The sequence below is a fragment of the Anastrepha ludens genome, chromosome 2, assembly GCF_028408465.1.
Source record: "Anastrepha ludens isolate Willacy chromosome 2, idAnaLude1.1, whole genome shotgun sequence".
NCBI lineage: Eukaryota > Metazoa > Arthropoda > Insecta > Diptera > Tephritidae > Anastrepha > Anastrepha ludens.
Genome location: NC_071498.1, coordinates 74,499,914 through 74,511,323, shown reverse-complemented (window position 1 = coordinate 74,511,323; position 11,410 = coordinate 74,499,914). Strand labels below are relative to the sequence as shown.

At 38.6% G+C, this 11,410-nt stretch overlaps 1 protein-coding gene across 1 annotated transcript; it reads left to right on the top strand.

Annotated features, from left to right (window-relative positions):
• Positions 1-7,157: 7,157 nt before the first annotated feature.
• On the top strand, positions 7,158-7,640 carry LOC128871861 (uncharacterized). The gene is made up of 2 exons (XM_054113990.1): positions 7,158-7,191; positions 7,285-7,640. The coding sequence occupies exons 1-2, from the start codon at positions 7,178-7,180 to the stop codon at positions 7,601-7,603; spliced, it is 333 nt and encodes a 110-aa protein (XP_053969965.1). The 5' UTR covers positions 7,158-7,177; the 3' UTR covers positions 7,604-7,640.
• Positions 7,641-11,410: the final 3,770 nt, after the last annotated feature.

Genomic DNA, 11,410 nt, shown 5'->3' with positions numbered 1-11,410 from the left:
TCCACTTCGAGGACGCATAACTCCATGAAAATTCATTTTTTTTTTTTTTTCAAATTTATTTTGTGTGCTCCTAATATATGAATAAATAAATGATAAAAAAATGTATCGTAAAAATATCAATAGCTTTTTTTTTATTCATCGTCAAAAAATGCTCGAAATTCGGGCCTCTAGACTAGAATACCCCCTTAACATATAACACTTCAACACATAAAGGGTGGTTAAGTTTCGAGGGCCAGTGTTGATTTTGCATAAAATACAATTTTTTTAAGAAATTATTGTCATTTCTCTTTATTATGATAATACTGGTATAGCTCAATTACGTATGGAATAAAATGTCGGCCAAATGGCGCCGCGGCCTCGGCGGCACACCTCCATCCGATGGTCCAAATTTTCGATGACGCTGAGGCATAATTGAGGTTCTATGTCGTAATGTGCCGAATTATCTCATCCTTTAGCTCTTGAATTGTTGCTGGCTTATCGATGTACACCTTTTATTTCAAATAACCCCAACGAATGAAGTCCAACGGTGTCGTTGACGTTTAGGTGTGGATCACATTCAACATCGGCCCTTGAATATTAACCACCCTTTATAATACTCAACAACAAGACACTGGTTATATGATAGTTGCGCAAGTTCCAGGCGTCCCCCTACGCATAGAATTCTATTTTCCGGAAAAGTTTAAAGAGAGAAGCTTGCTTCATGAATGGACGTTAAGGAGAATCGAGCGAATTTAGTTGGACTAATCCATTACGAAAAGTACGCCACAATTCTATCAAATTAGCTGGAAATGGTGCGTCCCAACACAGTTCTTGTATGAACAACACGCTTAGCACAACACTTATAGCAAATGTTACCTGGTCTCGTCTACACGGAATAGTGTATGACACTCATTCAAATCAATTTCTAAGGCGGACACCGCAAAGCCATTAAGAGCGTTCAAAACTTCTGCGCTATTGGAATTCCACTTACATAACTTTCATCAAAACATCATAAACGTCTCGACATCGAATCACTGTTTCGTATGTATCATCTAAACTATCCAAGTAGTAATATACGTAGAAATTGTGTGATATAGTGTTTTGTGGCGTTGCTGCCCGACTAGCATCAGTAATTATTTCGTAATTATCAGTCGTCAGGAGACTCCTTTCAAAGAATTTGGTAAAATTTGGTGCCAAACGCGAACGCTGAGATCTACTTCAACCTGTCGAAAAACATATTTTTGATATAACCAGTGATAGCCATTGTTATTTGCCGAAATCGGTGTAAAATGTCAAGGTTTTCGTGGAGTTGAGGATCAACAAAGTGTACATATATCGTTTAGAGATAGATATTAGCATTGTGACTCATCGGTATCGAATATGAATCAGTGCCTCATATTCTCGCAGGAATTTCACATGCATCTTATGAATGCTGTACCATCCGTCGGGTCTACGCATGACAATTCTCATGAAGATGCGTTCACACTCGTGTTCTGGAGAATTTCGTTGATCCAAGTAAGCTATTTATTCCTCTCAAAACAGCTGCAAAAAATCATCGAGTCGTTGTTCATTGCAGAGAAGTATATTAGACGTATATGCGCGTGCTGTTGGTTGGTTTGAGTTTGAGTACTGGCTGTTGTTTGACTGATTACGATTCAACCGAGGCGAGTCTGGAGCTATTCGCCCAGTAGTGCGATTGACTAACTTTTAACGATTCGACAATTTTATTTTTGTCTACAGTATTTGCCGTTTGCACTAACGATTTTGCTGTTTACAAACTTATGTTAACTATCACTAAACTGGCTGTCTTCTTCTTTTTATTCAAACTGATAGTGGCATTATTGTCAAAATGAGCAAATGAACGTGAATAAAAATAACAAAAACACAAACTAAAGCTGTTAAAGTCGAATTTTGATTTTTTTTTTAAACATATTTGCTCAAAGTAAGTAAAATGAAATAATTGTTTATTTGAAATTAATATTTACTTAATACTTTTTATATATATAATGCTTTGGTATATCATCGACAGCTTTAAAAGGAGCCGCGCCTCAATTCGATGAAAAATTTCTTTTGGCACTTACCGCTCCACGTATATCAACATGGAGCGGTTGATTGCATCTGTTACGCGATGTATGCTAACGCTAACGGACGACTGGCTCATGGATATTCCCCATTGCTCAACTACGGACAGAGCCTAGAAGTAAAATTAAGGCAACCTAGCAATATAAAGGCAGAGTATAGAATTACCTTCAAGGATTTACCTGTTATTCTGCAACCTTGAAGATTACTGTCAAGCTGAGAAATTAGGTCAGTAGGTCGTAGTTATTGGAACATCGCTGCAGCCAAATGGAAAGAATTGTCAACATCTCGGAGCAAACGTCGATTCACTGTTTTAGAGCTCACTACCTCCCTTCGACGCGATGAGTCATAAGCCAAATCCTCGAAACGCATATTGACTTTGTTTTAATAAGCTTTTGCAACTTTACAATCTTAATTCAAACTATTAATTCTTGTTTTCTCGGTTATCAACTTCCGTGGCAAACGTTTTACTCTCGACGCACTAGAATGATAGCGGAGCGATATGCGAGAATACAATGTAATGTCAAAATGCAACTGAAAATATTATTTAATTTGAACAAGAAAAGGGTAACCATATATGGGTTACGTGGGTACGACGGAAGCATGCCCGGAACCCAAGTACGGGTTGCGCGGGATGGAATGTGTTAATTTAACCACAACGAAATTGTTGTCGTTTAGTTTGCGATAATCGACTGGTTAACCTAACGGCTGATTTTGTTTTATTGATTATCGTTGTGGTTAAGGGAAGAAAACAACGCGAATATCGTTAAAATGTGTTAGTGAATTGCACTAGAGCTGTGTCAAATGTGGGATCGGCAAGTCGTAATTGATGTTTCCGGCGCTGGAGACGTAATTGTACATAAAATGTATAAATCTAAGTGGATCTCTAGGTCTTCGTCGACCATGGAATTTAACCTTATGATAGTTATGCCCTTGGTGTAAGCTGATGGAGTTCTTCCAATGCCCTGAACCTGCACCTCGCAGGTGCGTAAATTCAGCGTATTAATCATTGACTCAGTTATAAGACTAACCTGAGATCCCATACCATATGGCGGTCAGTTATCCATACATTACGAGCAACACAATACGATGACGATGGATGATGAAAAACTGAACGTTTTCGATTAGTCATTGACTCCGAGGCAACATTTGAGGGGGTGCATTGCTTGCAGTTATCATTTACGTTGAAGCGATTGGTGAGACTTCTGCCGATGAAGTAATATCAGTCAAAATTGGTGTTCCTTATCTCCGTCGCGCAAAGTAGAGTGTTGAGCTTACGTTCTCACATAGTGCATAAAGCTGACGGACAGTCATTTGACCCGTGCCCTGATTGAAAACAATTAAAACATTGACTTACTGTCGTCCAGCGGTCATTACGATAGACAGTTAGAAACATGTACTGTTAGAAACACGATATGACTGTTAGAAGGTTAATACTGTTGGTGTGCTCAGATGAGCCTTCGCTAGCCGCTGAGGAGTTCGACGAGGCGTTGATGCAACATAACAAGCATTGGCTGTGATCAGAATATTGTTAACATGTGCTTATGCTTACTTCGATCTGAGAACATCAGTAAGACCTCAAACTTTGGAATGCCTGTTGTAGGCAAACTCGTGCTCCATTCGCACTTGGTAGCATACGGCAGCCTTGGTAGTAGAACCGGAACCATGATAGCGTCACCCTCATGAACACAAAACGTTTGATGTGTCAGCGAGATTGTTAGGTAATACGCTATATGTGAATTTGTGACAGTAACATAGGGTTACCACAACGGCGTTTAAGCTCCGACCATATTTCTGCAAAACCACCAGTGTACAGTCCGCCGCTCATGGGAACCTTTTCGGCCTTTGCATATAGGTGCAACTCACCAAGTTTATATGTTGGATCGATGTCAATACGGTAAAGCACACGGCTCTCATACATGCCCTTGAACATCAGCCATTTCGACAGTTGACCATCAATTTCTGGTATTGAAATAGGTTCTATCTCAAATCGCATGTGCATTGATGTGTAGAAACGACTTCTGTAACGCGCTCGGGTATCAGCTAAGGACGCTAAGACGAAGACAAGCCAATTTTGGACTATGCTTACTTCGTTATAGCCAGTCTAGTCCCCGTAGACATTTTGGCGAAATAAATGCACAGAAAGTATTTAAGGTTATCCGAGCACGAAGGTAGAGCAAGTCGTAAAAATATTGCAGAAGAACGGCGTCGTTCGATCGCCCACTGGCAAAACCGGTGGAACAGATCACCGAAAGGTAGATGGACGCATGGGCTAATACCCATTCTTACGACGTGGTTAGAAAGGAACCATGGGGAAACAAGCTTCCATCTAACCCAATTTATTCCAGGGCACTGAATGTTTCGAAAATACCTCCATAGATTCGGCCATGGTAGTTCACCAAACTGCTCAATCTGCAAGGAGAGAGAAGGGTGGGTGGTCACGTCTTGTTTCAATGCCCACGCTATGTTCCCGAATCCTGTAGCATATTAAACGGAGAGAATATCATAGATTTTATGCTAAGATCGGGTGATAACTGGGAGCGAATCTGCGCGTGTAAAATATATCCACAATGAATTAAGACTCGCGGAGGTTCGTAGATGAAATAACTAGAAGCCTATGAGCTAAACAGCCCTGTGAGGTAATTCCTTTTTTGGACTGTTCCGCGGAGAGAGTGGTAGATGGTGAGGTGTTTAGTACGTAGGTGTAGCTGTGAGGCTACAAGTCGTGTATACTGCTGTGCCGGTATAACAGTACTCATAGGAGCTTCCTCTTCAAGGGCGTAGTCCCGGAAAAGCCCTGGTGAACCTCTCTTCCGTCTCTGCGAATAGCTCATCGTGCACTTCTACCTCAGTAGGAACCTATGCCTATATTATAATGGTGTTTAACAAAAAGGTCCCAATATTGCTCCAGAATTTGACTAGTACAGAATTTGACAAAAATCTGCCGCACCATACCCAGTGCGCGGGTTCTTGATGCTCGGGTGATGAATATTTAAAAATAACAACACAAAATGAAATCAGTTCTTACAAGAGGCACTGAGTTTTACTCAATTTGTGCTCTCTCGGGGCTGCGGTAAGGGACTGCGTACGTTGGTGACTGTTTCCAGCATCCATATGTCGTCGTAAAGCTCATTCAGCTCATTTTTCCATCGCCTGCGATGTTCGCTGTGCAAAGGTTCAAAAATCTTTCTCTCTAACACTCCAAGTGATGCCTCATCGGACACTGTCATCGTCCAAGTTTCTGCGCCATACGTTAGGACGGGCATGGTGGTGTTACAAGGGTGTTAGTTTTGTTCGTTGAGAGAGGACTTTACTACTCAATTGCCTACTTAGTCCAAAGTAACACTTATGCAAGAGAGAATTCACATATTTATTCTATATGTGCAAGATGACATGCTGCGTGCCTGTGTGTAAGTTTTTATGCATATATAATATAATGACGTATTTTTGTATGTTATGTTTTTTGCGTGCTTGTATAAGGCATTTCTATATGAAGGAATTACTTTGATTTAGTTGAAGGAATTTAGCACTTATAATATTGTAACGAACATTTTAACTATTACACAGTATTTTTGGATGATTAGCTCTTTAATATCCCAACTAATAGCCACTACAGAATTTAGAATACTTGTTTTTCATGCTATTTTTATATTTTATTGACTAAGTAATGAAATGTGAAATAATTCAAAAAGAAAGATTTGCAAATGAAATGAGAAGTAAATAAAAAATAAATAATTGGCGCGCACATTCTGTTAGGTGTTTGTTGGGCTCCTCCTATTTGTTGTGTACGCCTTGATGTTGTTTCACAAACCTCCGAACGGCAAATGATTTGTATCGGAGCTTTTTCATGGCACAAGTACACTTGGAGTTTCGCCGAGGAGCGAGGAGATTCGAACCTACGCACTCCCGAATGGTAGTTACGCACCAACCTATCCGACTACGGCAGCCGCTTGTGAAAAGTAAATAGAAAAAATTCAAATAAATATATAATACCAAGAATTTTACTAAACTGCTATTAAATTTGACCAGCTGAGTTAACTTTTGGTGAAAAAAATGGCCATGGCGCAAAACAAGTACAAAGAAAAACTAGTACAAAATGTCCTGTTATTGAGATTTCTCTATACATTAACGTTGCTGACTGTATATAGTTGTAAACGCAAAGAGCCTGCATTTGATGGTCGGATGTATCGGAAAATAAGTCTCGTTTTTTAAATGCTTTTTTTTACCATGTTTTACTCGAAATGTATATTATTGCTTTGAACAACGAAATAGCGCAGTTCTATTCCAGTTATTAGTCAAGATAATTAAAGCTGAAAAAGCTTACCGAAAATGTAAATTCTTGTTTTTATAATTTTTTCGTTACTAGGCACGAAAATAGGAAGAGGACCTCACTGCTCACTTAACAGGAAGAACATTATTTGGCACCTTTTCGAAATGAAATGCAATATAAGAGAACGCTGATTAGAGAAGGTTCAGGAAGGAATGGGCATGTTATATGCAAAATGCTAACAAAAACGCGGCTAAGAAATGTTAATTATTCTAACACGACGGGGCAAAACAACTACAAGAAAAAAAAATATTATTTATATTTATAGGCGCAGCCGTGACGGTCATTCTTTTGTAGTGACGGGGCTGAACAGTCTAACATATTGCACAACAAAAACAAATTCATTCATAAATTCTCTGCTCATATTTCTAGAAAAAGATTACTTTCATTCATAAAATGATGTGCTTGAGCTGCCCATATGCCATATGCGTCTTGTATTTGCAAGGATGTTGATGGGCTCGGAAAAAGTGGTGCGAGACGAAATTTTTTAACGACTTTATCGAACACATTGGTCCTTGCAAACACCGATTAATTTCAATTTCTAACAAATCAATTACTACACCTGGGAATATTGTAGTCAACTAACCAACTGGAGCCGATACACTCACAGCGAAGATATAGGCTGTGTTCGTAAATGCAACATGACGCGCAAACTACAATTGCATAACAAACAGAACGTTCAGAAATACCAATATTGCAGCACTGCAATAATCAAGCGTTCAAAAAGACAACAATTCTATCAGCTGTCACTCATAATTTCTATCAAAAAATTGTTTACTGCATTTAACTACGATGTCTGATGAAAAGTAAGCAAAACTGTTTTATTTTAATTTTTGTATTGAAATTTAGTTAAATTATGTTAATAATAATTGTATAAATTATTATTTTTAAATTTTTAGTGAAAATCTCAGTAATGCGGAGACACAGTTATTGCTGAGAGTACGGTTGAATATGGAGGACGAGTTTAAATCGGGTAGAAAGAAAAAAAATGTATTGTGGAAGAAAGTTGTGACCGAAGTTACAAATGTAAATCCCAATATAAGACTGGGCAGCACCACAGCGCAGAGAAAATGCTTAAATCTCTTGGTAACGTACAAGCGCATTAAGAAAAGAAATAATTCTTCCGGTAGAGAAGCTACATCCTGGAGGTATTTTGAGGACTTCGACGAAGTTTATGGTACAAGGCACTTAATGACTCCGCCAAAAGCAAATTGTTAAAGTGAAACTATAAATTATTAATTTTCATAAAACTTATAAAACCTTACTTTAAAAGTGGCCCAATTGTTTTATTGTTTTAATAAACGATTTGTTTTTAGGTATTTTTCTTTTTAAAGACAAACATTTGTACTAAACATTTTTCTCTTTGACTGCCTTCTTTTTCTTAAATTTAAAGAAAATCTATCTTTTCTTTGCTCACAAATTTCGTCTAGTGTTAGATTCATCAAAATTTCCATTTTAGTATTATACGCGTTCAAAAATGCAAACAAACGTATTTGCAAATTGTCAAAAATTATATAAGAAGTATCAAATGTCAAACTTGCAGTGTTGCCACTGATGCTTATGCTGCAAGTCATGTTGCATTTACGAACACAGCCATATTGCCGTCTCGTTGTCTAATATTGACAAATATTTCTATATTGACTATTTTCGAATCGTCGTCAGTGTTTCATCAATCTTTATTTAAATTTTTTGGTATATATGCGGCTTAAGCGCGTTCGTTTTATGAATGAAAGTATTTTGCTTTTAGAAATATGAACTCGAATTTATGAATTAATTTGGTTTTGTTGTGCTGTACAATATTTGAAACTGTTCAGCGTCGTCGCGACTAAAATAATCACGGCCGTTCCAGCTGCGCCTATGAATGTATTTTGCACTTGTCGTCCCAAGGCTTAAGGTGATGGCCAAATGCAGGCTGGCTTCGCTTGCTGTACTTGTTTTGCTTGGCTTTGAAAACTTGTATGGACGCTTTTAACGCTATCATAACAATCAGACGATTCGTAAAAGGAAACAAAGATCTTAACAATATTCAATAATACATAATACATTTTTGAATCATGATGTTAATTTGAAACTGTGAAATTATATTGCGAATTTTCATCTCGCGCTGAGGCCAACTTATGGTGTCCAGCAATGAGGTCCGGTTTTTTTTGCCGTATTTGGCTGAAGAGCAACCCGAAGCCATTCTAGAACAGCCAGTACATCCATTGACAACAACCGTTTGGTGTGGCCTATGGGCTAGAGGCTGGTGCCAATGCAACAGTGAATGTCGAACGCTATCGTGTCATAATAAACGACTTTTGATGCCGAAAATCGAAGCCCGTGCTCTTCACAAGGTTTGATTCCATCAAGACGGCCCTATTTGGCATACAGAGCGTGAAACAATTGGTTTGCTGCGTCGTCGTTTCGGTGAGAAATCTATCTCTCGTCCCGGACCAGTGAATTGGCCACCAAGATCGTGTGATATCACACTTTTGAACTTTTACGAAGTCTAAATGCTTTGTTGATAAACCAGCTTCGATTGAGACAGATTATGGCCGATTGAGGAAGCCAACACTACTACAGTTATTCACGAGATACCAACCGAAGTCCTCCAGCAAGCCATTAAAAATTGGTGTTTGCGGGTGGCGAATTACGGCGAAGTTGCGGTCAAGATTTGAAAGGGATTATACAATACAATATTTAAAAATATAAATGTCTTCAATGGTTCTACACAAAAATCATAAAGACTGTCCAATCAATTTGAATTTTCGTTGTTTTATTTCTTTTTAAAATCCGATACCTCTAGAATAGTCATCCTTTATTCCTATATTATATGTACATATGTATATGTATGTACAGTTACTCACACCTTACTTAATACAGATACGATGTTTTTTAAATATTTCATAACATTTTGCGAAAGTGGAAAAACACAGTTTGCAGATGTTTTACTTATGTGGTATGCTATGGTGCTAATAATACTGAAATTAAGGAATATACTTGTGCAAAAATAAGTGTTTTATTATGTATCCAGTAAAAATAATCATTATATATTATAAGGCATAACAATCTACACGACTTGTAACCTCACAGCTACTCTTATGTACTAAACACCTCTTCACAATCTACCACTCTCCTCGTGGAACTGTCAAAAAGGTATTATCTCACGAGGCTGGTTAGTTCATGTCTACGAAGCTCCGCGCGCCTTAAATTATTATGAATATGTTTTGCATGCTCGCAGATTCGCTTACAGTTATCAATTGTTATGTTAAAGGTTTCGGGAGCAAAGCGTGGGCATTGGAACAAGACGTGATCAATTTCATCTTCCCTCTCCGTCCAGATTGGGTAATTCGGGGAACTTTCATAGCCGAATCTATGGGGTATTTTCGAGATACACCGTATTCTGAAAGGAATTGGGTTAGGCGGAAGTTTGTTTTCCCATTGATTCTTTCTAACCACGTCGCTACAATGGGTATCAACCCATGCGTCCATGTACCTTTCGGTGATCTGTTCCGCCGGGCTTGCCAGTTGGCGGTCGAATGACGCCCTTATTCTTCTGCAATATCTTTACGCCTTACTCTACTATCGTGTTTGAATAACCTTATATACACTCTCTACATTTCTATCGCCAATGTCGACCGGGATTAGTCCTGTAATAAGGAAGGAAGCGTTATCTGAAATTGTGCGGAGGAATTATTATTGTCGGAGGCACATGTGCTGACGTTTTCACACCTGAGGGCTCATTTACTACAGATTGGCAATATCTCCTCTTATATCTTTAACTGTCTGTGACAATAGGTCTTGGGCGGCCTCACAGTAGTGAAGATTTATCTGAATAATTCTCATTGGCTTTCATTTGTTAAATCTCCCTTGAATTCTGAGCACCTATAGCTCCCGGTAATACGATAGTATTCTCCCTTCTGTCGGTATCACAAAGCACACATTTTGGGCTATTTTGACAATCCTTGGCGAACTGAACGTCAACACCACATTTCCTGCACTGTTTAGATCAAGGCGAATTTATTACAGGTGACAGCAAACACATATAAGTAAAACCCTACATGTATTTGTTGTTGCGTTTGGTGCAAGCATCATGTCAAAATCAGCAAGCAAATGTAAACATACGAATATAGACATACCAATACATACAAACAAAGCATATCATTTTGACGTAAGCCATCCCTACGGCGAATAATTCAGCTGGGTGAATGCTGTCACCTTATTAAATCCACCTTGGTTTAGATCTAGTAAATACTCTAACGCAGTTACGCAGTAACGAGACGCATTCTCGGAAACGACAGAGGATCTAAATAATTTTGATTTGCCCATCTCTAACAATTTCTTCGCTTTCAGAGTGGCAGGATGATGGTCGCCGCTTGAGTGCCATCAGCGGTAAAGGGCGTTATTTCTCTGTTCAAAACTGTTTGTGCCTATGTATGTATGTACACGTTTACCATACGCTTAGTCAGTGCTTGAGGCAAGGCAAATCAACACGGCACTTGCCCCGTTGTATCGCACAGTGCTTTCTGAGCGAGTAAAATCAGTGGCCGTATTAAAAATAAGTTCGAAAAAAAGTTTAGCTGAGCGTCCAATTGGAACAATCGATTACATCAAAGTTTTCATAAATAAAACTCATGAGAATCTTTGGTGCAGTACCGACACCTGCAAAATAACCTAGACTTTCCTAAAAATTTCTGGGTAGTAGCAAAATTTCATCAAGATTTGGCAGTTCGAAGCAAAATTGTGAGAGATGAGAGTAACTTTGGCCGACCTCTGTTGTAAAAAAACCGTCTGCATTCCTTCAAATTCGCTGAGAACCGATGTTTGATGTTGGCCACACTTTTTTTATTCTGTACATCGTGTAATAGGGTTGATTATGGGGCACCATAAGAATCATTGACGATTCACTGTATTCATCTTGTTCAAAGTATTTTCTCTGCCGCTTTGAGATCTTGTCCGACATAGATGATACAATTTTGGCTCGTATATATTGAGAATGAGCGAGCTAATATACATTCTCTTTCCCTCTGCAAGCTGCTAAGATTC